Consider the following 23,760-nt stretch of genomic DNA (forward strand, 5'->3'; position numbering starts at 1 on the left):
ACCAAGGATGGGCAGGTGCTTAGTCAAAGCTGATGTGGGGAAAAGGCCCGTGGCACCTCATTGTGACTTTTTGCACCTCTTTAAACCAGCATTCCAGTAATATTGACCAAATTTAATAATCAGTATAAATTGGAAAGACCTAAGAAATTGGAAGTGTTCTATATAATTGTTAAAGGTTGAAATGTAAATCCGCATTTAAAACACCACTGTAGACATTAGCTCTTTATTTTTCATCCTCATGACGAGAGCAGTCTCATGGAATGTGCTTTTAATGTTGAACAAAACACAACAAAAACAACTTCAGTAGTTTAAGAGGAGCACGAGATTTTATTGCCCAGGCAGTGACAACAAAACATAAACATGTTTCAAACTTAAATTGTTCCCTGGTGTCACAAACAAAGCAATATTTGATCCCTGAATCCTTATTTATATTGCACTCTCAAGCGTGTTGGAACTTAGCTATGAGGGTTACTTTTGCGTAGAACATTTGCGATGGAGATGATGGCATGTTTAGTCGACCTCCTCGATGGTGGGTCCAGAGGATCCACCAGCACCAGGGGCAGCGCCACCAGCACCAGGGAAGCCACCAGGCATGCCACCAGGCATACCCTCAGGCATGCCTCCTGCACTCTGGTACAGCTTGGTGATGATGGGGTTGCACACCTTCTCCAGCTCCTTCTGTTGATGTTCATACTCATCCTTCTCGGCAGTCTGCAACACGGGGAACATTTGAGTTACTTCTCTACATTTATACAACGGTTTTGTTGGTTTTTAAAAGACAAAATACCAACCTGATTCTTGTCCAACCAGCCGATGACCTCATTGCACTTGTCCAAGATCTTCTGCTTGTCCTCATCGCTGATCTTGCCAGCCAGTTTCTCATCCTCCACAGTTGACTTCATGTTGAAAGCATATGACTCCAGGCCATTCTTTGCAGACACCTTGTCACGCTGGACATCATCTTCAGCCTTGTACTTCTCAGCCTCCTGAACCATGCGCTCAATGTCGTCCTTGCTCAGACGACCTGCCAAAAAAAAAAAAAGGGGGTGCACATAATTAGTCTCTACTCAACCGCTGGATCAATTTTCACAGCAACTGTATTCCAACCACTCCTAGTTTACCCTTGTCGTTGGTGATGGTGATCTTGTTCTCCTTTCCAGTGCTCTTGTCCACTGCATGGACGTTCATGATTCCATTAGCGTCGATATCAAATGTCACCTCAATCTGGGGAACCCCACGAGGAGCTGGAGGAATGCCGGTCAGCTCGAACTTGCCCAACAGGTTATTATCCTTGGTCATAGCACGCTCACCCTCATAGACCTGGTGAAGTTGTCCAGAGTTAATAAACCGTATACATGTCACTGCAGTACCATCCACCCCCCTTCATTTCGCTCAGACATCCAAGGAAGGTTTTGGCCATCTTTGGTTTTACAACCTCTGGTGGAAACTACGAATGGCAGGAACAAACATCATCACAGCAAAACGGACAAATGATAAAAACACAACGTTCTCCTTACCTGGATGAGCACACCAGGCTGGTTATCGGAGTAGGTGGTGAAGGTCTGAGTTTGCTTGGTGGGAATGGTGGTGTTGCGCTTGATGAGGACAGTCATGACACCTCCAGCGGTCTCAATACCCAGGGACAAAGGTGTCACATCCAGGAGCAGCAAGTCCTGCACGTTCTCAGACTTGTCACCTGACAGGATGGCTGCCTGGACAGCTGTTAAATCACAAAAAAGAAAGAAATTCAATATTTGAACCAAAAAAAAGCAGTACAGCAATATGATTCATGTACATCAATCAGGCAATCTGAGATCAATCACTCTGAGAGTACACATACCGGCTCCATAGGCCACAGCTTCGTCTGGGTTGATGCTCTTGTTCAGCTCCTTTCCATTGAAGAAATCCTGGAGCAGCTTCTGGATCTTGGGGATACGAGTGGAGCCGCCAACCAGCACGATGTCATGGATCTGTCCTTTGTCCATCTTGGCATCACGCAGAGACTTCTCCACGGGGTCCAAGGTGCCACGGAAGAGGTCGGCGTTGAGCTCTTCAAAGCGAGCCCTGGTGATGGACGTGTAGAAATCAACTCCCTCGTACAGAGAGTCAATCTCAATGCTGGCCTGGGTGCTGGAGGACAGGGTGCGCTTTGCCCTCTCGCAGGCGGTGCGCAGACGACGGACGGCTCTCTTGTTGTCGCTGATGTCCTTCTTGAACTTGCGCTTGAACTCAGCAATGAAGTGGTTGACCATGCGGTTGTCGAAATCCTCTCCACCCAGATGAGTGTCTCCAGCTGTGGACTTCACCTCAAAGATACCATCTTCGATGGTGAGGATGGACACGTCGAAAGTGCCACCGCCAAGGTCAAAGATCAGCACGTTCCTTTCAGCCCCAACCTGAAATTTGACAAGTGTCATCATTATTAAGAGCTCAACGGGAATAGCTGCATCATTTGGTAGCCAAATGAGTCATAGATTACTGGTTTGAGCAAGAGTTTTGTTTACCTTCTTGTCCAACCCATAGGCAATGGCAGCGGCTGTTGGCTCATTAATGATACGCAGCACATTCAGGCCAGAAATAGTGCCAGCATCCTTGGTGGCCTGGCGCTGGGAGTCATTGAAGTAGGCTGGCACAGTGACCACAGCGTTGTTCACGGTCTTAAGAAGGGAAAAAGATTTGATTGTTAGCGGACATTTAAGAAAATCTGCATAATGCTTCACTCAAATATTCTGAACATACTTTTCCAAGGTAGGCTTCAGCAATTTCCTTCATCTTGGTCAGCACCATGGATGAAATCTCCTCTGGGTAGAAGCTCTTTGACTCGCCCTTGTACTCAACTTGCACCTTGGGGCGGGTGTTGTCATTGATCACATTGAATGGCCAGTGCTTCATGTCTGACTGCACAACTGCGTCATCGAATCTGCGGCCAATCAGACGCTTGGCATCTAGGGAAGAAAAAACAAACTTTTATTCATTCTCAATATCAACATTGAGAAAACAGTGTACCTCCATGACAGAATTGACCTGTGTCTCATGTCAAGCAGTTAAAAGGTTGCGTAGTTCAGTTGGACAAATAGAAGCAGTTTGATGAGGGGAAAGTTTGAGAAAACCAGTCTTGCCACACACCTGAGGTGGCAAGACTGATTTACTCTCAGAACAAATTGTCTCGTGTCTGGAGTTTTAAAAGTGCTTTCCTGTTTTCATTCAACCGAATCAAACCAGTTTGTCTCAAAAAGATTTAAGAAATTAAGTATCACAAGTGTGATCAGAGAAAAATCCTTTCAAGACAGTACCTCAAAGCTTTGCGGCTCTCCAGTAATACGAATGGCATACATTCTGTATATAGTGTTACTGATAAAAAAAAAACTTTTTATACATTTTTATCATCAAGTGGTGGGTTTGGTGATCGCAATGTGGCACACTGTCATTTTTATGCTGATTTGTCTCTATTCAGGGATCCTATTAAACCTTTCAGACTTGAAAATCTGTGCTAAAATAATGTTGCAGGAGTTAGGAATTGAAAGATTGTTATCATAAATACCAGTATTACTGGGAACATACCAAAAACTGTGTTGGTTGGGTTCATGGCAACCTGATTCTTGGCTGCGTCCCCAATCAGCCTCTCGCTGTCTGTGAAGGCCACATAGCTGGGTGTGGTCCTGTTGCCCTGGTCATTGGCGATGATTTCAACTTTGCCATGCTGGAACACACCAACACAGGAGTAGGTGGTCCCAAGATCGATGCCGACTGCTGGTCCCTTAGACATGTTGCCTTCAAAAAGAAATTTGAACAAGGTTACCATTTTATGCAAAGTCAGATGCAAAATTACCCATTATAATAGGCTAACCGTGACCAAAAGACTGATTTTCATAATTAATGGCACAGATTTATAAATAAAAATAAAAAATAGTACTAGTAGTATTGTTTTCCCTTCTCCAACCTGACCCTGAAAAAGCTCAAACAAGCTAGAATTTTGAAAGTGTCGGTGAAAATTTGTATTATATTAATTATTAGAAATTAATATATGAAAGCTATTCGGTAATTGAGACGGTAGTTTGGTATCGAACGCATACACGTTGCGGTCGCATTTACTCGTCCTCACAAATCCAACGATATAGAACTAACGGTCTGCAGCTCTTCCGGTTGAGTCCCTTATGGCAGAATAAAGTAGCCGTGTTTAGTGGGGGGGGCGGTTAAATTGCTTTTTTTTCCCCTCAAACGTAGGAACTACGCATTAATCAAATCCAGTTGCGGTTAAATTAAACAAGGGATGTTCGACCGCACTGAACATTTAAAATAAAATTCGTCGTCGAAGAGCTTCCGTCCCTTTGTTCAGTCCACGTTCTCTACAGTAACCGGTTCTCAACGAGGTTTTATAAATTGTCGCAAGGAGCTCTAGCGTTCGGATAAGCGGCAGAGAGACAAAAATGCAGAACTTCATAAAATATTGGACGAAAGGAACAAAACCGGGAACTGGTAGGCAACCTTTGTTCGGGAAACCAATTACCGGAAGTGCTAGCATCGTGCTCAACGTGTTGGGTAACAGACGTTTCGAGGAAAATTCTAGAACGTCCCCGGTTTTCCCCTCCCCCACGTGCCGAGAGCCATTAGCTAATGCCTGTAAAATACATAAATAACGCAAAAACGGCTCCAATCCCTGGATTTCGTTACCGTTGAAAAACACTCGAGGGTTGACTTGGTGTTTAAAACGTTTTTCTTTGTTTTAACGCCAAATGGCGGCGGCAGTAGTAAGCAAATAACAAATTACAATCCCGTTAAAAGATACCACCCCGTGGAAGATACAAGTTTTGCTAAAACAGCAACGAGCGATGTACAAAATGTGTCGAAGAACATACCAATACCTATTTATTGATGACCTTGGTTGATGGAATAAAATGGCCTGCAGCAGGTCGATCGTCCTCCGTGCCGGTGAGAGAAGGGAAAGGGGTGGGAAATGTTGCTTGGGATTTATATAGTGCCGGCAAACAGCCAATCAGGCAGCGGTTCTTTGACGCGTTCGTGCAATCTTAACCAATGAGGGTCATTATTTCTATGACGTTTTAATCTGCTGCCCACTTCCCCATTGTGTCCCATTTTGTTTGACCGCATGGCTCGAAATAAAGCGTTATATCCGTGTACCCTGCTTGCAAGGCTGGTATTTAATTTAATTTTGTTCCGAATTAAAGCCACCTTTTAAACGAATCGGCAATATTACCATCTCCAAAAGTTGCTGTCTGGTAGACTTAATTCTTTACCGTATACACCTAACCAGATATATGAACCGGATGAATAAATACGGAAGTGAATGATCCACTTTTACAATTGGAAAACCATAACGATATTTCCATTTGTATTATATGTAGTGAGCTACGTTTCAGGGGCCGACTTTAGAAAACAAGTACGCTCACACTCACACAGTTTCTTATTACATTATTTTTATGCTGCGCTTACAGACGAATGTGTCGCAGTAAACGTTCTCGTTAATGACGTTCTCAAAACAAAAATGCGTGTCTGTTGTGTGATGCCAGGTAGAAATATACAGTTGAAACTGCCTGTGTTAGACTAACTCACGCTGAGATATAATTACGTAAATAACTGTGACTACAACAAAATATATATAAAAAATATTCTTTATTTTTACATTAAACAATGTACACACATATATACATTAAGTACACTTCGGTTACACATGAATAAAATGCGTATGTAAACAGCTACAATGAAATTATACAACACTTTGATATGTTAAAGCTCAGTTTCCTTTGGATAGCATATGGATGCAATATGTTGTGTGGTTTGAGGCGAAGAAGTTGGCTCTTTAATGGGACTGCTTGGTGCCGCCATCGCCGCGGTGTTTATCACTGAGGTAGCCATTTGTTGTTCCACAGCATAGTGTGCGAATGCTGTGTTCAAGATCCCTGTGAGAGAAAATGAATTCTGTAACAGCAACTCACATACACACTCCCTCTTGTCCCCAGGAGTTGTGTTTGAACAGCACAAAGTCAAATTAACATGTTGACATGGAACCAAGAAAAACGTAACAAGGAATTCATTGAGAAGACATGCATATAAACTTAACAGGACGAGCCTGTCTAAAAAATAGAAACAGTATGAAAATATGAGATGTCAATCAGACATGCGCCAGACAGTAATGACAGCATTTTACTGTGAACATTTTCCTCTTTTTCAGTGGTTCACGGGGTGTGTTTTAATTTCTAGAGCATTGGTCACTAAACTAAGTACTGTGTGAACATGTACAGTCCAGATACTCATTGGCAGTACAGGTACAAGAACAGCACTTTTGGCTGAGAATCTTATTTGTAGCTTGAATAGGATTAAGTGTTTGGACAACCTTAGTTTGTTAGTTTGTTAACCAGAAGTATAATGTTTTATTAATAATACTTTATTGTTCAGGTCTCATGTGTAAGATTATATGATACATTTCAGTAATGTTTGATGGAAGCTGGGGGTTAAATGTGCTGCATTACAGTATCTTTCGGTCCACTGCTTTATGAAAATGTTGTAGCTATGCTACTAAGAGGCTGTAAAGAAGTGCTGAATCATCTGGCATACCTCTTCGCCTTTGTCCTTGAGAGGCGCTCTCATCCTGGCTCGATTTTGATTTACTGCTCTCCACGGACGGGATGGAGTCTTCATTCTCTGTAACAACAAAAACAGTGACATTTGTGCAACTGTGCAACGCAATTCAGGTTATTAATTGGGCGTTGCGTGTGAGTCATCTAACTTCCCTTTGCTACCATGCCTAGTTTACAGGAAGTTGCAGCAATAACAGCAGTGCAGAGCATTTCCTCTGTGAACTTGTGAGTCTGACTTAATTCCCAAAGAACAAATGATGTCATGTGACAATGTGAATATATTCTGTTCACCTTTCTTCCATGCGATGTGTGCCTTCCTCAGCTTGATGGCAATGAAAATGACGACCACCATGAGACAAAGGATCAGACATGTCACCATGAAGATCAGCATGCCTGAACCTCTGGGGCCTCCTTCCCGCCTGTTCAAGTCATTAGGAGGTCCTGGGAGCAGACGGTGTGTTCTTAGTTTAGATACACTTCAATCCCTTTTTAAGCCAGTTAGGTTAGTCCTGTGAGCAGTGTATTGTATTGTACCTGTGTTATTGTAGGGCATGGGCTCTTCTGTTGTCTCATTAAAAGATGTTCCACCTGAACGAGGGATGAGGAGGAAATTATGAGACAATTTAATACACCGCTGAGTACACGCAGTTGTTCAAAGTAACCACAAGGTGGCACCGCAGCTTTTTATGTCTTTAAAGGTTTTGCCTTTATTTTTGCTGTGCCCTTAGAGCGGTCCATACCTGTTGTGTCCGTGTGGTAAGTTGAACCATCTGGAACTGTGTTTTTTTCCTTGTTTCTTGAGTTGTCTACAACAAAGATAAGATAGAGATTAGTGTTTTTTTTTTATGTTTTGAACATATATAATTTAACAAAAAAGTCTCAGAGAATCAAAAACAAAACTCCTGGGCAATTATCCTGAAATACATTTGGAATGTGACGTGTATTTCTGAATTGTAATGTAACAATATATATATATTTTTTAATGCCAGGTTACACACGTGACTGTGCCCCCGATATTGTGGCTTTTTGCTAAAATCTGCTTACATCAATTTGTAATTTCTAAGAGTACAAAGACGGTTCACCGTGTTGCCATATATTCTAAATTTCACTATTTGCAGTTCGTTCCTTGTCTCGTCAGATCGTCTGATAAGCGATGGTTGTCTGTTCTTGTGTGCATCACTCACATTCTGTGCCTTGCTCGCCTGGGGAAGCAGTAGACGAGTCCAAAGTGCTCCCTGTGAGCAGTTCATCCACACCTCCGGTTGTTTCCCCATGTTCTAACCAGCTGGTGGTTGCTGTATGCAGCTCATCTGTTGAAAATCGAGTAGTTGCCGCAGTGCTTCTGTCGGGGCCTTTCTCTGCTGTGGATGACATGAAATGATCATTTTCCTCATTTGAAATTTGAGGGTGGGACAAACGTGGAAATGTTTGCTGATGTCAGACAAAGTTATTTCTTCCAGGTAGTCGGGTGATTTACAGCTTCCAATAAAGAGGAAATTGATTCACAGAGTGGTGTTGGTGACAGTATCACAAGAGGGGGGAGTTAGAAAATTCCCTCTTAGCACTTCCCGTATTTCAGTCAGGACACCACTGCCCCTGCCACTTTCTTTACTCGCACTCAAATATCAGCTTTAATGGTGAAGTGCCTCAAAGTAAATAAAGTGGTGCTTAACACATGAGTTTTCATTTCATTTTTGTCACACACACACACACACACACACACACACACACACACACACACACACACACACACACACACACACACACACACACCAAAAAAAATACTCACAGTTTTGTCCGAACTTGACAATGTCCATCAGAAGATATCCCTTTAAATCAGGGGGGCGAACCAGGCAGATCACAGTGAGGCTTTTATTGCTGGATGGGAGAATTAATGTAGCTCTGGAAACGTATTTCTTATTTCTTTGTATGAAATGAGCCTCTGCTGCAAAATCAAAGAAATTTTACGATTATCATCAATAGTTAGAGTAATAGTAGTTGTAGTGGCATTGGTAGCAATTATAGTGCTTCATAATGTCACTGATAAGTTCAAATATCTCACAGTTTGTGATGTATGTTAACTAACACAATGATTTATCAATAAATGACATGAGTAATGTTCTAATGTATTGGTTGGGAGTTTAAGATAACATCTGTAGAGGGAGTGGGGGTGGGGCGGTGGTGGGGGTGGAGGTGTGGGGCGGTTAAATGGGCCAAATCTTTAGCTGCTTCTAAAAGGTTAACATGATGGTTACAACTTTCTTCCAGACCAAAACGATTCAGGTCAGACATCTGGCACATTGAAGGAAACCACAGTTTTAAAATTAAACTTAATTTTAAAATGAAACCGTCTACATACAGTGTCATTTTTACATAATCCGAGTACAGTTAAACTTACCAGGAATTTCAGAATCGCGACCAAAGTTCCATGAAATTTGGGGATGATAGTGGCTCGCCTCTGCTGTGCATTTCACAAAAAGTGTCCCCCTTTTCTTGGCGGTTTTCATTTTAGGAGGACCTAAGTTATTAATGACAACATAAAATATTATTATATTACAAAATGTGTGTTGTCGGTTTTGTCCGGGCAATACAGCAAAAGTACTTGTAAAGCTGCTTCATTTGATGCCGTATCACTAGTAAACTATAAATTAGAGGAAATTTGATGCATTATTCTTACCTAAAACTGTCAGCTGCACTATATTTTGTGTTGGTTGATCGCCATACTGAGTGCATGTGTAGTTGCCTCCATCCTTCAGCATGACAGGGGAAATTCTGACAGTGAATTCAGAGGCTGACAGCTCGACAATTTGGAACCGTTGCGACCTTAAACCTTTAAAGACTAAAGACAAAGAAAAAAGGAGAGGGGACAAGATTCTTTAAACTGGCCCTAAAAACAAACAGGTGTTTTCCGGGTTATTAAATTCTTTAGTCTTAGTGAACCTCACATATGTTACCTTTGCTGCTGTTAAGCTTAAAGAAGAGAATGTGTCCTTGCTGGTTCTTCCAATCCATGCTCGTCTCATTAGCACCAGGAGTTGGGCACCTCAAGTGGACTGTTTCACCTTTTACTGCCGTCATGTGCTGCCATTTGGCGAGAGAAACTGAACATAAAAAGAGATTGTCATTTTTCGTGGAAAAAAACACAAAGATAAACACTTCTCCATAAAGTTTGATTATACATTTGGTTGTGCACTTTCAGGGTTGAGAGATATAGCCCCCTCCTAAAATTGATGTATTGTTGTATCTTTTACACATTGGAAAGGCAGAGGGTGGCTGCAAGGTGGCCGCAAGGCTGTGTCAGAGGACAGAATGCACACCTGGCTGGAGACACTTGTCTCAAACCCAGGAGTAGTTGTTATGTCCTTTATGACATCACAAAGGACAAATTAATTTCTCAGATGTTTTATTACCCACTTTCTAAAACAAGCAAGAGAAGAAAAGAATGAACTTCACATTTCTGGAGAGTTCAGAGATGCGTGTTATTACAAAAAAAAAATGATAAAGTGAATTGTACATTGCTTGTGGCCTTTAAAACTTGAGAGGTTATATCTGAACCACGTATGTGGGACTCAAGAAGTGTACGTGTCGGGGGTAGGAGGTGACTGATTCCACCAGCAACAGAAAATACAGCCCCCCCTCATCACACATAGAGCGCATTTGCGATGTGACAGGATGTCTGTGGTCAGTCCCACCATGCTGAAAGAGAAAGTATTTTCAGTGTGGAAGAACAAATTAACACACGTCGTGGGTTGTTCACAGGAGGGGTCGTCGTCTTTCTTTCCTATGGGGGGCTACATGCTTTTTTCGGAAAACTAAAGAGGTGAGAGGTGAGGGCAGTGAAAACGTAGGAGGTCACTTTGGCATTTAGATATGTGTCACAAGTGGGTTGTCAGAAAATGTTTGTCATAAAACCACAGACGACAATGTAGGCGTGTCACTGGACGGCAACAACTTTCCCTCTGCGGCCTGTATTTTCTTCACTACTCAACGTTCCTTCAAAAATATCTGATTTCTGAAATCCTATCGTCGTCATCATTATCATCATCATCAGCAGCAGCAGCAGCAGCAGCAGCAGCAGCAGCAGCAGCAGCAGCATCACAATGGCAAAAATGTTCTGTCCAAAAATTGGCACAAAACATTGATTGATTGATTGATTCTGTTTATTTTAAATATTCAAAAAAAGTAAATAAAACAAAACAATTAAAAAAAACATAAAAATATATATTTGAAAAGGAGTGAGAGGAACTAATACTTCTAAACTCCCACACCGTCTCCTTAAATAACTTACAATAACCTTTCCTTTCTTTGTCTAAACCTGTCCACACACTCAGACATGCTGATACTTAAACTCAAATAAGCTCAAATGGGCTATATTACCCTCCTATAGACCCGCATATATACACATATGCACATATCATACAACATCATAGCAAATCATGCATGTAACATATATGCACATGAAATATGCACACGTTAAACTCATACGTTTAACTTAAGTGTGGGAAATCATACAATATGAGGACATTGAACTAGTCCAATGCATTCATGAGCCTTAGAACATGTAACTGTTGCCTACAAAATACCTCTACCAACACTGAAGCCACAAAAGCAATGTTGTCATCTGTACATGTTTTTCAAAATTACCCATCAAACTCATCTAACCTATTACCGATCAAAAAGTCACATTGCTTTTTAAACACCCCCTCCATATGTAACAACCGTCATTCTAGCACCTAGTTTTTAGATGTCAGTAAGAGTTTCTCAGAGTCAAGCGCTCACCTTGTACTAGTAGCATGAAGACGCAGAACAGCAGCTTCTGTTCCATATCTGTCACTCAGCAGTCAAAATGTGGCTCTGAGCTTCCTCTTCTCTTCATATAGTTTTACTCCGCTAGGGGATCTCCATGACATCACGGCTGTGTGGTTTCCACAAGAGTTTGATACAAAGGACAATCATGTGACACTTCAGTTTTCACACTTCGCAGTTTCTCTGTCAAAGGCCGAATGCTCTGTGAATTCCAGCAACCGTTTTTTTTAAAGCATTTAAGAAACAGTTTAAGGGAAATAAAATCCCACAGCCTTGTATTTTCTAACACACACACGCAGTAGCTTTTACTTGTATTTACCCGTTTTGAACTTCAAACCTATTTCAATTTAGAAACAAAATTGACATTTTTTGTTTGGTTTTAAATTCTAGTTTAAATTAGAGGAATTTATTCAATATTATATATTTGTGTTGTGTGTGTTATGTTTTTTGTGTTATTATTGCTCTTATTAATTGCAATATTATAGATCATTTCAACTAAGTAATGTCCAAAAAATAAAAACAGAAGATCAGAGTAAACAAAAACTACATAAATTGGTTGACATAGTAGACGCTATAGAGGCTAATAACAGTAATTGAGCAGTGAGCAAAGATGACCTAGATTATTATTAGTAGTAGTAGTAATGGTAGTAGTAGTAGTATTAATGTTATACAGAAACTAATGTTAACAATTGAAATGGCAGCATCTTTGATGATCCACTGAAGGTCAAGTAATTCACAAAGCTTGAACAGAAACCAAACCAGCAAGAAGAGTTCAACAACACAAGATTTTTATTGCCAAGGCAGTGACATAATCAAAAAATAACACATGTGAATGTTTAGATCTTAAAATGTTCCCTGGTGTCACAAAAAGCAATAGTTGATCCTGGGATCCTTGTTACAATTGAATTTCTCTCTTGCATGTACTTTTTAAAATGTACTTTTGCGATGGAGATGATGGCATGTTTAGTCGACCTCCTCGATGGTGGGTCCAGAGGATCCACCAGCACCAGGGGCAGCGCCACCAGCACCAGGGAAGCCACCAGGCATGCCATCAGGCATACCCTCAGGCATGCCTCCTGCACTCTGGTACAGCTTGGTGATGATGGGGTTGCACACCTTCTCCAGCTCCTTCTGTTGATGTTCATACTCATCCTTCTCGGCAGTCTGCAACACAGGGAACATTTGAGTTACTTCTCTACATTTATACAAAGGTTTTGTTGGTTTTTAAAAGACAAAATACCAACCTGATTCTTGTCCAACCAGCCGATGACCTCATTGCACTTGTCCAAGATCTTCTGCTTGTCCTCATCACTGATCTTGCCAGCCAGTTTCTCATCCTCCACAGTTGACTTCATGTTGAAAGCATATGACTCCAGGCCATTCTTTGCAGACACCTTGTCACGCTGGACATCATCTTCAGCCTTGTACTTCTCAGCCTCCTGAACCATGCGCTCAATGTCGTCCTTGCTCAGACGACCTGCCAAAAAAAAAAAAGGGGTGCACATAATTAGTCTCTACTCAACCGCTGGATCAATTTTCACAGCAGCTGTATTCCAACCACTCCTTCTAGTTTACCCTTGTCGTTGGTGATGGTGATCTTGTTCTCCTTTCCAGTGCTCTTGTCCACTGCATGGACGTTCATGATTCCATTAGCGTCGATATCAAATGTCACCTCAATCTGGGGAACCCCACGAGGAGCTGGAGGAATGCCGGTCAGCTCGAACTTGCCCAGCAGGTTATTATCCTTGGTCATAGCACGCTCACCCTCATAGACCTGGTGAAGTTGTCCAGAGTTAATAAACCGTATACATGTCACTGCAGTACCATCCACCCCCCTTCATTTCGCTCAGACATCCAAGGAAGGTTTTGGCCATCTTTGGTTTTACAACCTCTGGTGGAAACTACGAATGGCAGGAACAAACATCATCACAGCGAAACGGACAAATGATAAAAACACAACGTTCTCCTTACCTGGATGAGCACACCAGGCTGGTTATCGGAGTAGGTGGTGAAGGTCTGAGTTTGCTTGGTGGGAATGGTGGTGTTGCGCTTGATGAGGACAGTCATGACACCTCCAGCGGTCTCAATACCCAGGGACAAAGGTGTCACATCCAGGAGCAGCAAGTCCTGCACGTTCTCAGACTTGTCACCTGACAGGATGGCTGCCTGGACAGCTGTTAAATCACAAAAAAGAAAGAAATTCAATATTTGAACCAAAAAAAAGCAGTACAGCAATATGATTCATGTACATCAATCAGGCAATCTGAGATCAATCACTCTGAGAGTACACATACCGGCTCCATAGGCCACAGCTTCGTCTGGGTTGATGCTCTTGTTCAGCTCCTTTCCATTGAAGAAATCCTGGAGCAGCTTCTGGATCTTGGGGATACGAGTGGAGCCGCCAACCAGCACGATGTCATGGATCTGTCCTTTGTCCATCTTGGCATCACGCAGAGACTTCTCCACGGGGTCCAAGGTGCCACGGAAGAGGTCGGCGTTGAGCTCTTCAAAGCGAGCCCTGGTGATGGACGTGTAGAAATCAACTCCCTCGTACAGAGAGTCAATCTCAATGCTGGCCTGGGTGCTGGAGGACAGGGTGCGCTTTGCCCTCTCGCAGGCGGTGCGCAGACGACGGACGGCTCTCTTGTTGTCGCTGATGTCCTTCTTGAACTTGCGCTTGAACTCAGCAATGAAGTGGTTGACCATGCGGTTGTCGAAATCCTCTCCACCCAGATGAGTGTCTCCAGCTGTGGACTTCACCTCAAAGATACCATCTTCGATGGTGAGGATGGACACGTCGAAAGTGCCACCGCCAAGGTCAAAGATCAGCACGTTCCTTTCAGCCCCAACCTGAAATTTGACAAGTGTCATTATTATTAAGAGCTCAACGGGAATAACTGCATCATTTGGTAGCCAAATGAGTCATAGATTACTGGTTTGAGCAAGAGTTTTGTTTACCTTCTTGTCCAACCCATAGGCAATGGCAGCGGCTGTTGGCTCATTAATGATACGGAGCACATTCAGGCCAGAAATGGTGCCAGCATCCTTGGTGGCCTGGCGCTGGGAGTCATTGAAGTAGGCTGGCACAGTGACCACAGCGTTGTTCACGGTCTTAGGAAGGGAAAAAGATTTCATTGTTAGCGGACATTTAAGAAAATCTGCATAATGCTTCACTCAAATATTCTGAACATACTTTTCCAAGGTAGGCTTCAGCAATTTCCTTCATCTTGGTCAGCACCATGGATGAAATCTCCTCTGGGTAGAAGCTCTTTGACTCGCCCTTGTACTCAACTTGCACCTTGGGGCGGGTGTTGTCATTGATCACATTGAATGGCCAGTGCTTCATGTCTGACTGCACAACTGCGTCATCGAATCTGCGGCCAATCAGACGCTTGGCATCTATATATAAATAAATATGTGTTAAAAATAAGAAAAAACACTATTAAAGCAATTGGTCCATTCATGATGGCAAACAAGTAGTCAAGCCTCCCAATGTAGTTGAACTGTTTAAATTACTTGACCTCTTATAACATGATGGGTGAAACAAGAAACAGAAAAGTTACATAACTAACAAAGAACAGGAAACGAGGCGTTTGTGTGTGGCGTGTGGGCATACCAAAAACTGTGTTGGTTGGGTTCATGGCAACCTGATTCTTGGCTGCGTCCCCAATCAGCCTCTCGCTGTCTGTGAAGGCCACATAGCTGGGTGTGGTCCTGTTGCCCTGGTCATTGGCGATGATTTCAACTTTGCCATGCTGGAACACACCAACACAGGAGTAGGTGGTCCCAAGATCGATGCCGACTGCTGGTCCCTTAGACATGTTGCCTTTAGAAAGAAATGAGAAAAACACATTTTAATTTCAATAATAGCCCTGCGATGAACTGGCGACTTGTCCAGGCCTTTGCCCTATGATAGCTGGGATAGGCTCCAGCAGACCCCCGTGACCCTGAGCTCGGGAATAAGCGGGAATGGAAGATGAATGAATGAATTTCAATCGTAAAGTCAAGCAGAATTGCACCGTCACAATTCGATACACAATGCAGTAAACTACACAAATGTGACATTTTCCCTCTGGGGTTTTTGATTATCATTTTTGTTTTGGGTGCATTTTAAGCACTACCAGTTTATTTTGCATACTTTATAAAGAGGGTGCAATTCAAATTCTAATCTTCTAGGCTTACCTGAAGAGTGATTTTATGATTTCAACAAGCTGTACAGCCTAGGTTTGTTATTCAAATATTTCAAGTACTGCCTTGCAAGAAGGTTGTATTCACTAAAAATTGGCAGTATGACGTTTTTCACTTCACGTTATAAAGTCATTTTCCATTCGGTTTATTTGCCTATAGAGGTATTTAGAAATACATATGTATTTTTCCTGTTACTTGAATCTGTGATTAAAGCCATACTTTCACAAAAACATAGTTTTGAAAGGAGAAAGAACAGATGAAAGGCGGCACAGAATGGAAACGTTGGGGCAAAAAGGAAGTTTAGAAAAGACAGCTACAAATAAAAATTAGATCATTACGGGAAATACGTTTTATTTAACCCATACTTCATATAATGCTGTTGTTGTTGTTGTTGTTTTTTTTTTTTTTTTAAGAGTCAATCCCATTTGGAGAGGGGTGGGGTGGGGGGGGGACGTGTTTTGTTCATATTTACGTAACTGAAGAATGTGACCATCCCTTAATTTAGCTAATACATGGTATTGGAGGTTAACGACGACGCCGCTGTTACGCGGCTACAAACTGTAGGCACAGCATATAACTCTGCTTCATAAATATTTAAATCTTGCTTTGACATAAACGATCAATCTTTAACTATTTTTGGAAACATACTTTGATTTTGAAGGGGGATGACCGGAATCGAGAATCTTCGCGAAAGCCCAACGCCCTCCTCCCCCAAGCTGCTCGGCAAATACCGTCAGCTTGAGCCCCTGGATGCTGACACACTAGTAAATGCTTTAATTTACGTGACATGCGCCGCGTATGTACACTGAAATAATTACAGAAACTTCCTCCATTCTTAAACGCCAATTTATGTAATGGTCAGATAAATGGTTGCATCGCTTTGGCAGATGACATATGTGATGGTATTGTGACAAAATCAGCTCATCAGTCCTACGCTAAACAAATCAAGTAATAAGAATATTTAAAATATATATCTTACCTTGTTAATGAGTCGAGTATTCCCTCTGATGGTGGGATGAGATGGACTGCGGCAAACTTGGCTCCCTTTTATGCCAGTGGGTGGTGGCGAGAGGCGGTGTAAACAGTAGTTGAGGGTCATAGCTTACCGGCCATCCATCCAATCAGATGTCGAGTCTTTAAGTCTTAGACGACCATGCACCAATGACAGCTAGATATTTCTTTAAAGGGCCCGCCCACTTTCCCAGACGCAGCTCGTTCACCCATCGGATCAAGAGCCATACTACAGGCATAAATCCATGGCTGTTTCATTGCTAAGGATAGACCACACTTTTAGGTTTCTTTTTACAACTTGTATTTGTTTTCTGCATTAAAAAGGCACCTGTAAATCAAGAGGTAGTGGCTCGCAATGAAACTCACAAGGGGCTACGTGCTGCTCAGAGCAAGCAAGCTTGACTAATTCAGTTCATGTTGCAAAGGATAAATACTCACACGCGTTTCATTAAATTGAACATATATATTCGATCTTTTACCTACAAGGTTAGGGCACTTGAGTTGTCTGTTTGAATGCTGGATGATATTGCATTTTCAGGGGTGGGGGAACAATGAAAACACAATATACTCCTCTGTCCATTTAGAGCAGCTAGAGCTCCAAGTGTTTGTTTCCTAAACGAAACTTACCGAGCACACCATGAATTTGCTTAGCGTTTTGTTTCGTTTTTATCCTCGAGCAACTTCTTTTGACTGAACGAGTAAACATATGCTGGACAGAGTAATTCTAAGCAGATTTTGAAGACCTGATCAGTGGTGAGAATGCAATAATGGCTGAGGGCACTCGCCACTGAAATACTGTAATGTGTTTTCTGGAAACGTAATAGTCGTTGTCGGGCAGCAGAAGCATAATATGAACATGAGAGAGTAGTCGGGTGTAACAATGGTGGTTAGCGCCATCTGTCCACCGAGGAAAGCCCTCGAACTTTCTCTGGTTATTTTTATCACTAATCCCTTTTTCATAAAGCTGCCTCAAATTAGCCAATCAGAGCAACGACTCGCCGGACGGAAACGTGTGGAATGATGCAGAATGTGCTGGAAACTCAGTGCTGCTCTGTTTGCTCATTGGTTTATGGACCTCCTTTGGGTAAGCCAGTAGGAAAGAGCAAATGCCCACATGGTCTACTGTATCAGCTGATGAAAGACTGCACCAGTAAAACCAAACCAAACATCTCTCAACGGGATGTTGATATGTGCTTGTTGCCAGTTTGAAACAGTGACCCAATCTTGGTAATAGTAACATGCTAAAAATGTTGCGCCCCAGTAATACTGACAATATATTTACAAGCAAAAATGTTGTATAAAAAGCAATGTTGAAGTCAGCATTTCTTTTTTTTCTCTCTCTCTCTCTCTTTTTTTGTATATTTATTTATGGAGCAGCAGAACTTCAAGATATTTTTTCCACTGCACCCGCAAGTCTTGAACACCTACTACTGTTTCCAATACACCACCCCCGGCAATAAACCCACTGCAGCAGATCTTCACCAAGTAAAGTGGGAAAGGTGCAAGCACCTGAGATGACGAGAACGGTCTGAATTAGAATGCCAACAGCACAGCTTTGTACAAAAAGAATTGCTGCATAGTCTACTCCCAAAGGAGTAGGTGGCTGCAGACATGCAGCATTTGAAGTCGAGATGATTTAAGAAATTTACACCTCAATTCACATAATTTAGCAATTTTGTTTACAGTATTATTTAAGAATACTTCACAGCTGTAACTCCACTCCTATGTGATAGACAAGAAGTCAGTATTGGTATCTGCTGTCTTTTAAACCATCAGAAATCTTTGCAAGTAATGACAGGAGACCGCTGCAGAAAATTGTCACCTGCAACCACGTGCAAGTTTCATGGAAATAATGTATTTCGATTTAGGAATATTGCTGTCATTGCTCCATGAAAGACAACAGGCACTAGGTTATACGACATACTGTATATTGCGAGTACAGGCGTCTGGGTTTTGTATTTAAGAATAATTACACATTCAATTTATTTATTTATTTCAGTAAATCTCTGAAGAAAATACTTCAAAAGCCCACTCTTACAATAATAGTCACAATTTAATTAAACGTTTTACCAACACTTGCCATATACTCGGAACTAATGAACTGGCTTAAATTAATTCGTTATCAAGTATTATCGTAACCAACTAAAGTCCTTTAATTATTATTATTTTATTTTTTTTAAGTGAACGTCATTAACCTGATGATTGAGTAACATTGCCCCCTGCTGGAAACGATGCTACATGAGCCATTCGACTTGATGATGTAGTTTGCGTCAGAATTGTAACTAGATCCTCAAACGTAAAAGTCCAGAAATTTCTCACAGTCCCTCGAATCAAGTATGAGAATGAACTGCAAGTAGGTAGATTTACATCGTTATTCAAACCACACATTTAAATAACTGGATTCTAATATTTTAAACACAGTTGTTTGGAAACAGATGTATTGTTCACTCAGAGTATAATTGGGAAAAGAGGTCAGTTTTCATTTGGTTACTTGAAAAAGGTTTTCACTTAAAGATGATTTATACTGTTGCAAGAGATTTGTAAGTAAGTCATTCACACACACATACATATGGAAAGGAAAGTGTCTTCGGGCCTATTGCAGAGTGGTGGGTATACATGCCAGGACACCCTCTGGGTGGTGGCACCTCTTGTGATGGAAGATCCTCTGAAGATGTTCTAATAGTAAGGGAAATCTATGGAACAATATATTTCCCTAACAAGAAGATCTTGCACAGTCCCAAAGTGAGCTCAAAGTTTTCTGTCTTGCTTCTCACATGTGCTCATTATGCTCTAAAATGTGTTTTGTGTCAGATGTCGGTGCCAGACAGAGAAAGTAAGGAATTGTGAAATGGTTTCATTAAAACAGTATTGCACGTTAATTCCCAAAATCAAAGAATCAAATGAGGCTGCCCTTTAAAAATGTTTACTTTGTTTTCTTTCGACAAAAAAATGTTCTGTATAAGTGTATAAAGGCAAATGTACTGGTATCAGTATTTATTATAACCTGATTCTATTTCTTTAAACCACTAATGTTTAGGCGCAGGGATTGCTCTCTATGCAGTAGTTTTATTCTAACGTTGCTATGACAAATTTAGGTCCAATACTTGATGGACAGAGGAACGTTGGTGTGATGTAGGGCAGTCCAAAGACTTTCTCTGCTAACAGACAAAACAAGGAGACTTGTCTACAAATCTGCAACATCTCTAGATCACTAAAATAAATCAGAGAGCCAAGCAACACTTTCATTCACATTAGAATATTTGGGAGAAAGGAGAATTTTGCTTATTTTTTGCCACTGAAATAGTCCACACCATCAGGTGTGAGAGCCTTACATTTGCAATGCATCTCTCCCTGCCATGTAAGCAAACATAGCAGGAAACGTGCCATGGAGACAACTACCCCAATTGTTCATACCAACCATGACACCTTCATGTTAACCCGAAACTCCTCATTGCTGCAAATGTCCCTCGAAAAAATACATTAAGTTGCAAATACAAACATTTGCATGAACACCATTGTGCATTGATTAAAATGCTGTTCCTAATGGTTGGGTTAATTTCATGCATCTGTATACTTGTGAGGGGTGCTGTTCTGACCCCTCCCCCGTGCTCAGCTGTTCCCCTGCCCTCCATCTACATTCCAATCAAAAAATATGTTCATCCCACAAAAAGGTCCCAAGATATTGTTCTGTGTTCTCTCACTAAGGAGGAAAATGAGGCCTAGCACAAAAAAAACAAAACAAAACAAAGACTGGATTCTACCTTTTCCCAAATTGCCAGTGAACATTTATTGAAACATGACATAAATACAACAATTTTCACATTTTGTAAAGCAGCGATGCGACATTAAAACGACTATCCCTTGCAGAATTGGTCTTCAAATATTATTTTTTTTCCTTTTCTTCTGCGGCCTTCGTCATTCCCAGCTTGCTGAACGCGTCCTCCATTTTCTACGCAAGCAGCTTCAAAGGGGCGACTCGGCTGTCTCGGAATAGTCCCAGTGGAGAATTGAGTGTTTACTTCATTGTAAGAAACAGCAACACCAAACACTGTCCGTTACTTCAAAGATCATTATTCAGAAAAAGAACGAAAAAAACACGAATATGAAAAAATGGCCGCCGCTGAGGCGAACCTTTTGTCCCGACTGACTGAGGGGCCTGTGGGAGCAGTCTTTCTCTCTCCCCTCTCCCTCTTTTTACTTGCTCTTTGCCGGTTTCTCCGTCTTCTTTGGGAGGAGGACAGCCTGGATGTTGGGCAACACTCCTCCCTGAGCGATGGTCACACCTCCCAGGAGCTTGTTGAGCTCCTCGTCGTTGCGCACGGCCAGCTGGAGGTGCCGCGGGATGATCCTGGTCTTCTTGTTGTCCCGAGCCGCGTTCCCCGCCAGCTCCAGAATCTCAGCGGTCAGGTACTCCAGCACGGCCGCCAGATACACCGGCGCCCCGGCGCCGACGCGCTCCGCATAGTTCCCCTTGCGCAGGAGTCGGTGGACTCGGCCCACCGGGAACTGGAGCCCAGCGCGAGAGGAGCGGGACTTAGCCTTGGCTCGGGCTTTGCCTCCGGTTTTTCCTCGACCAGACATGTTTTTAAAAAATACAGACTTGGGTATCCCAAACGAAATCCCTTACGACGACGGCAGGAACGCTGAGAGCTTTACGTAATGTTATTGGGACCAAAGGGATGTTGTTCGGGAGAGCTTCTCCGATTGGCCGGTTGAAGTCGGACGAAGCAGACCAATAGGGAAGCTTCTGTTCCCAGCAATTCCGTGCGCTGGAACGAGGGCTGCCCAATCGTAGAGTCGCAACGGCACATTCAGATTTACATACGTATGTTATAAATAGGACACGGCTCACATAGCAAACGCTGAACGCTTATAACGGTACTCCGTCGGTGGGGTTGTCGGCGCAACAAGTGAAGAAACCGGAAGCAATGCCTGATCCAGCGAAATTAACCACAGCGCCCAAAAAGGGCACCAAAAAGGCCATGCCCAAAACACAGAAGAAAGGAACCCGGAAGCGACGAAAGGGCAGAAAGGAAAGCTATTCCATTTACGTTTACAAGGTCCTGAAGCAAGTGCATCCGGACACAGGGATCTCCTCGAAGGCCATGAGCATCATGAATTCCTTCGTCAACGACATTTTCGAGCGCATCGGCGGTGAGGCGTCGCGCCTGGCGCACTACAACAAGAGGTCCACTATCACCTCCAGGGAGATCCAGACCGCCGTCCGCCTGCTGCTGCCCGGGGAGCTGGCCAAACACGCCGTGTCCGAGGGCACCAAGGCCGTGACCAAGTACACCAGCTCCAAATAAGACTTGTGACCAAGTACACCAGCTCCAAATAAGACTTGTGACCAAGTACACCAGCTCCAAATAAGACTTGTGACCAAGTACACCAGCTCCAAATAAGACTTGTGACCAAGTACACCAGCGCCACATAAGAATTGTGACCAAGCTCCATGACCGTGAGCCTTCTGCAAAAATAACGATAATAACAAAATTGTGTTTTTCCGGGCACAATTTCCTTTTTTTTTCATTTTGAGGCCTTTTGGCCCAAGGGCTCAAGTTTGGAAGGATATGTAGGCACTTTCTTTTAACTCCCTGGCTGGGCTTTTTGATGTTTTTTAAAAGTTAAAGTCAATAAAGTAAGATGTTACTGACATGGGCTTTGAACAAGCCTTGTCCTTTATATATGAATGCACTAGTCGGAGTAATTGTCAGCTGTCGAGCAGAATTGTTTGCCTGCTTTTGCTTCTCTTTCTGGTTATATTGTGATTAACTGCCCTGACTTGGGACTGTTTTATATCCGTCTTATAGGCTGTCAAAAGTCTGGTACATTGTCAAAGGGATTGCTATTTTATTCCAACCCTTTGCAAATATGCTCAAGTGCACACAGCCTGTCTTAAAATGAAGGTATGGGCTTTAAAAAAAAAAAACCTATCATGATAGATGTTTTTGTGAAAGTAAGGCCCAGATCAGGGCTTGTCAGTTTTAAACTTGCATTTGTGACTGTGCCTTAAAAATGTGAGGTCCTCATTGTGAGCAGACAAAGTGCAGCTGATTGTGTTAAACTAATATTCAATAAATATATGCAGAAATAATTGATGCTGTGTTCTTTGTAACTGTTAATAGAATAATTTATTCAGTGCTTGGTTTATAAATTAAGTCATACCATTAATTGCTGTGGGCCAGCTCACAGCAAACACTAATTTAGTTTGCAAAGATCCAAGTCCAGCATATCATTTGTATACAGATGGTAAGTGGTTTAGTGTGTTAGAACAGATCCAAAGAATGCCAAGGAGGGAAGTACTTTTGAAAATTGGGAACTGAAAGACGGAACCACCACGATGGTGCAGTTTTTTTTTTTTTTTTGTTTTTTGGGGGGGCGAGGGGTGTGTGTGTGTGTGGGGGGGGGGGGGCACATATAGCCACACAGTGTTAAACAAGTAGTAGCTGTAGTAACTGAAAAACAGTTTATCTTAACAGAACAAAAATATTATGCCAGATTACACTAAATTCAGACATATTGCCTTATTTAGTAAGTTTGTAAGGCATTCAGTCAGTCTGCAAATCACCAACCAGGTGTTCACACTCCAGAAATTCGTTTGAACAGCTGTTTCGAGTTGGCAGACCAAAAAGAATGAAATTCTCTAATACAGATCAGGTTACAAATTTGTTAACAAAAGGGACTTTACACAGAAATAAACAAAACATTAGGGTTTTTTTCTTGGATATTAAAAAAAACAAAGTTAGATACCATAAATTTGATTTTGAAACAAACTAAAGTCTGTTTGAAAGAAAACTTGATGTATGACTTTGCTTGTTAGTCACCTTTCAGCTGGATGAAAGATATAATGAATACACACCCTCATAAAGTTTGTTGACACTGTTTTGGAAATATGCCTCTAAAGTGGTTTAAAACAATAGCCCAAAAACACCTTTGGCCTCTTACACTGGCATATTCTTGATTTTCCCTCAAACACATGAAAATAGGTACAGCACCAAGTAATAATAATAATAAATAATAAACTTTTATTTGTACAGCGCTAAATCACAGCCAAAGGCGTCTCAAAGCGCTTTATACAATCAGAGAGAACCAACTGGGCCCCCGGATAGGACAAGTCCAGGTCTTAAGCGTGGCGGTGGGATGAAGCGATGACAGC

General features: G+C 42.1%; 5 protein-coding genes and 2 non-coding genes across 7 annotated transcripts; 1 reads left to right on the top strand and 6 right to left on the bottom strand.

Annotated features, from left to right (window-relative positions):
• Positions 1-303: 303 nt before the first annotated feature.
• LOC142884433 (heat shock cognate 70 kDa protein-like) lies at positions 304-5,017 on the bottom strand. Its single transcript, XM_076020025.1, has 9 exons — positions 4,863-5,017; positions 3,562-3,771; positions 2,740-2,945; positions 2,505-2,657; positions 1,841-2,396; positions 1,518-1,720; positions 1,122-1,320; positions 792-1,024; positions 304-711 (listed from the first exon to the last, which is right to left on the bottom strand). Exons 2-9 carry the CDS (start codon positions 3,764-3,766, stop codon positions 511-513), a joined length of 1,956 nt encoding a protein of 651 aa, XP_075876140.1. The 5' UTR covers positions 3,767-3,771; positions 4,863-5,017; the 3' UTR covers positions 304-510.
• LOC142885765 (small nucleolar RNA SNORD14) lies at positions 1,389-1,481 on the bottom strand. The gene has a single exon (XR_012926331.1). It is a non-coding gene; the product is annotated as a small nucleolar RNA SNORD14 (small nucleolar RNA).
• Positions 5,018-5,745: 728 nt separating the features above from the next.
• On the bottom strand, positions 5,746-11,656 carry crtam (cytotoxic and regulatory T cell molecule). Its single transcript, XM_076019785.1, has 11 exons — positions 11,376-11,656; positions 9,551-9,697; positions 9,274-9,435; positions 8,995-9,114; positions 8,386-8,541; positions 7,781-7,957; positions 7,337-7,402; positions 7,131-7,184; positions 6,888-7,037; positions 6,574-6,660; positions 5,746-5,918 (listed from the first exon to the last, which is right to left on the bottom strand). The coding sequence occupies exons 1-11, from the start codon at positions 11,419-11,421 to the stop codon at positions 5,746-5,748; spliced, it is 1,338 nt and encodes a 445-aa protein (XP_075875900.1). The 5' UTR covers positions 11,422-11,656.
• A 512-nt stretch (positions 11,657-12,168) lies between these two features.
• On the bottom strand, positions 12,169-16,680 carry LOC142884427 (heat shock cognate 70 kDa protein). Its single transcript, XM_076020020.1, has 9 exons — positions 16,570-16,680; positions 15,019-15,228; positions 14,596-14,801; positions 14,361-14,513; positions 13,697-14,252; positions 13,374-13,576; positions 12,978-13,176; positions 12,647-12,879; positions 12,169-12,566 (listed from the first exon to the last, which is right to left on the bottom strand). The coding sequence occupies exons 2-9, from the start codon at positions 15,221-15,223 to the stop codon at positions 12,366-12,368; spliced, it is 1,956 nt and encodes a 651-aa protein (XP_075876135.1). The 5' UTR covers positions 15,224-15,228; positions 16,570-16,680; the 3' UTR covers positions 12,169-12,365.
• On the bottom strand, positions 13,245-13,337 carry LOC142885760 (small nucleolar RNA SNORD14). Its single transcript, XR_012926326.1, has one exon. It is a non-coding gene; the product is annotated as a small nucleolar RNA SNORD14 (small nucleolar RNA).
• A 3,683-nt stretch (positions 16,681-20,363) lies between the features above and the next one.
• On the bottom strand, positions 20,364-21,258 carry h2ax1 (H2A.X variant histone family member 1). The gene has a single exon (XM_076020021.1). The coding sequence runs from the start codon at positions 21,180-21,182 to the stop codon at positions 20,796-20,798; it is 387 nt and encodes a 128-aa protein (XP_075876136.1). The 5' UTR covers positions 21,183-21,258; the 3' UTR covers positions 20,364-20,795.
• Positions 21,259-21,379: 121 nt separating this feature from the next.
• hist2h2l (histone 2, H2, like) lies at positions 21,380-22,696 on the top strand. The gene has a single exon (XM_076020022.1). The coding sequence runs from the start codon at positions 21,530-21,532 to the stop codon at positions 21,908-21,910; it is 381 nt and encodes a 126-aa protein (XP_075876137.1). The 5' UTR covers positions 21,380-21,529; the 3' UTR covers positions 21,911-22,696.
• Positions 22,697-23,760: the final 1,064 nt, after the last annotated feature.

This window comes from Nelusetta ayraudi, unplaced genomic scaffold (assembly GCF_046127955.1).
Source record: "Nelusetta ayraudi isolate G7.1 ecotype Tasmania unplaced genomic scaffold, CSIRO-AGI_Nayr_v1 ptg000011l, whole genome shotgun sequence".
In the NCBI taxonomy this organism is placed as follows: Eukaryota; Metazoa; Chordata; class Actinopteri; order Tetraodontiformes; family Monacanthidae; genus Nelusetta; species Nelusetta ayraudi.

Excerpts from the sequence above, each read along its gene's own strand:
- crtam (XM_076019785.1), bottom strand. The coding sequence starts at position 11,421 with ATGGAACAGAAGCTGCTGTTCTGCGTCTTCATGCTACTAGTACAAG. Across the intron at positions 8,542-8,994 it reads TCGCGATTCTGAAATTCCTG|CAGAGGCTCATTTCATACAA; the intron begins GTAAGTTTAACT and ends TTGATTTTGCAG. Across the intron at positions 7,958-8,385 it reads TGTCAAGTTCGGACAAAACT|CAGAGAAAGGCCCCGACAGA; the intron begins GTGAGTATTTTT and ends TGTCATCCACAG.
- LOC142884433 (XM_076020025.1), bottom strand. The coding sequence starts at position 3,766 with ATGTCTAAGGGACCAGCAGTCGGCATCGATCTTGGGACCACCTACTCC. Across the intron at positions 2,397-2,504 it reads CCTATGGGTTGGACAAGAAG|GTTGGGGCTGAAAGGAACGT; the intron begins GTAAACAAAACT and ends GTCAAATTTCAG. Across the intron at positions 1,025-1,121 it reads CACCATCACCAACGACAAGG|GTCGTCTGAGCAAGGACGAC; the intron begins GTAAACTAGGAG and ends TTTTTTTGGCAG.
- LOC142884427 (XM_076020020.1), bottom strand. The coding sequence starts at position 15,223 with ATGTCTAAGGGACCAGCAGTCGGCATCGATCTTGGGACCACCTACTCC. Across the intron at positions 14,253-14,360 it reads CCTATGGGTTGGACAAGAAG|GTTGGGGCTGAAAGGAACGT; the intron begins GTAAACAAAACT and ends GTCAAATTTCAG. Across the intron at positions 13,577-13,696 it reads AGCTGTGGCCTATGGAGCCG|CTGTCCAGGCAGCCATCCTG; the intron begins GTATGTGTACTC and ends GTGATTTAACAG.
- h2ax1 (XM_076020021.1), bottom strand. The coding sequence starts at position 21,182 with ATGTCTGGTCGAGGAAAAACCGGAGGCAAAGCCCGAGCCAAGGCTAAG.
- hist2h2l (XM_076020022.1), top strand. The coding sequence starts at position 21,530 with ATGCCTGATCCAGCGAAATTAACCACAGCGCCCAAAAAGGGCACCAAA.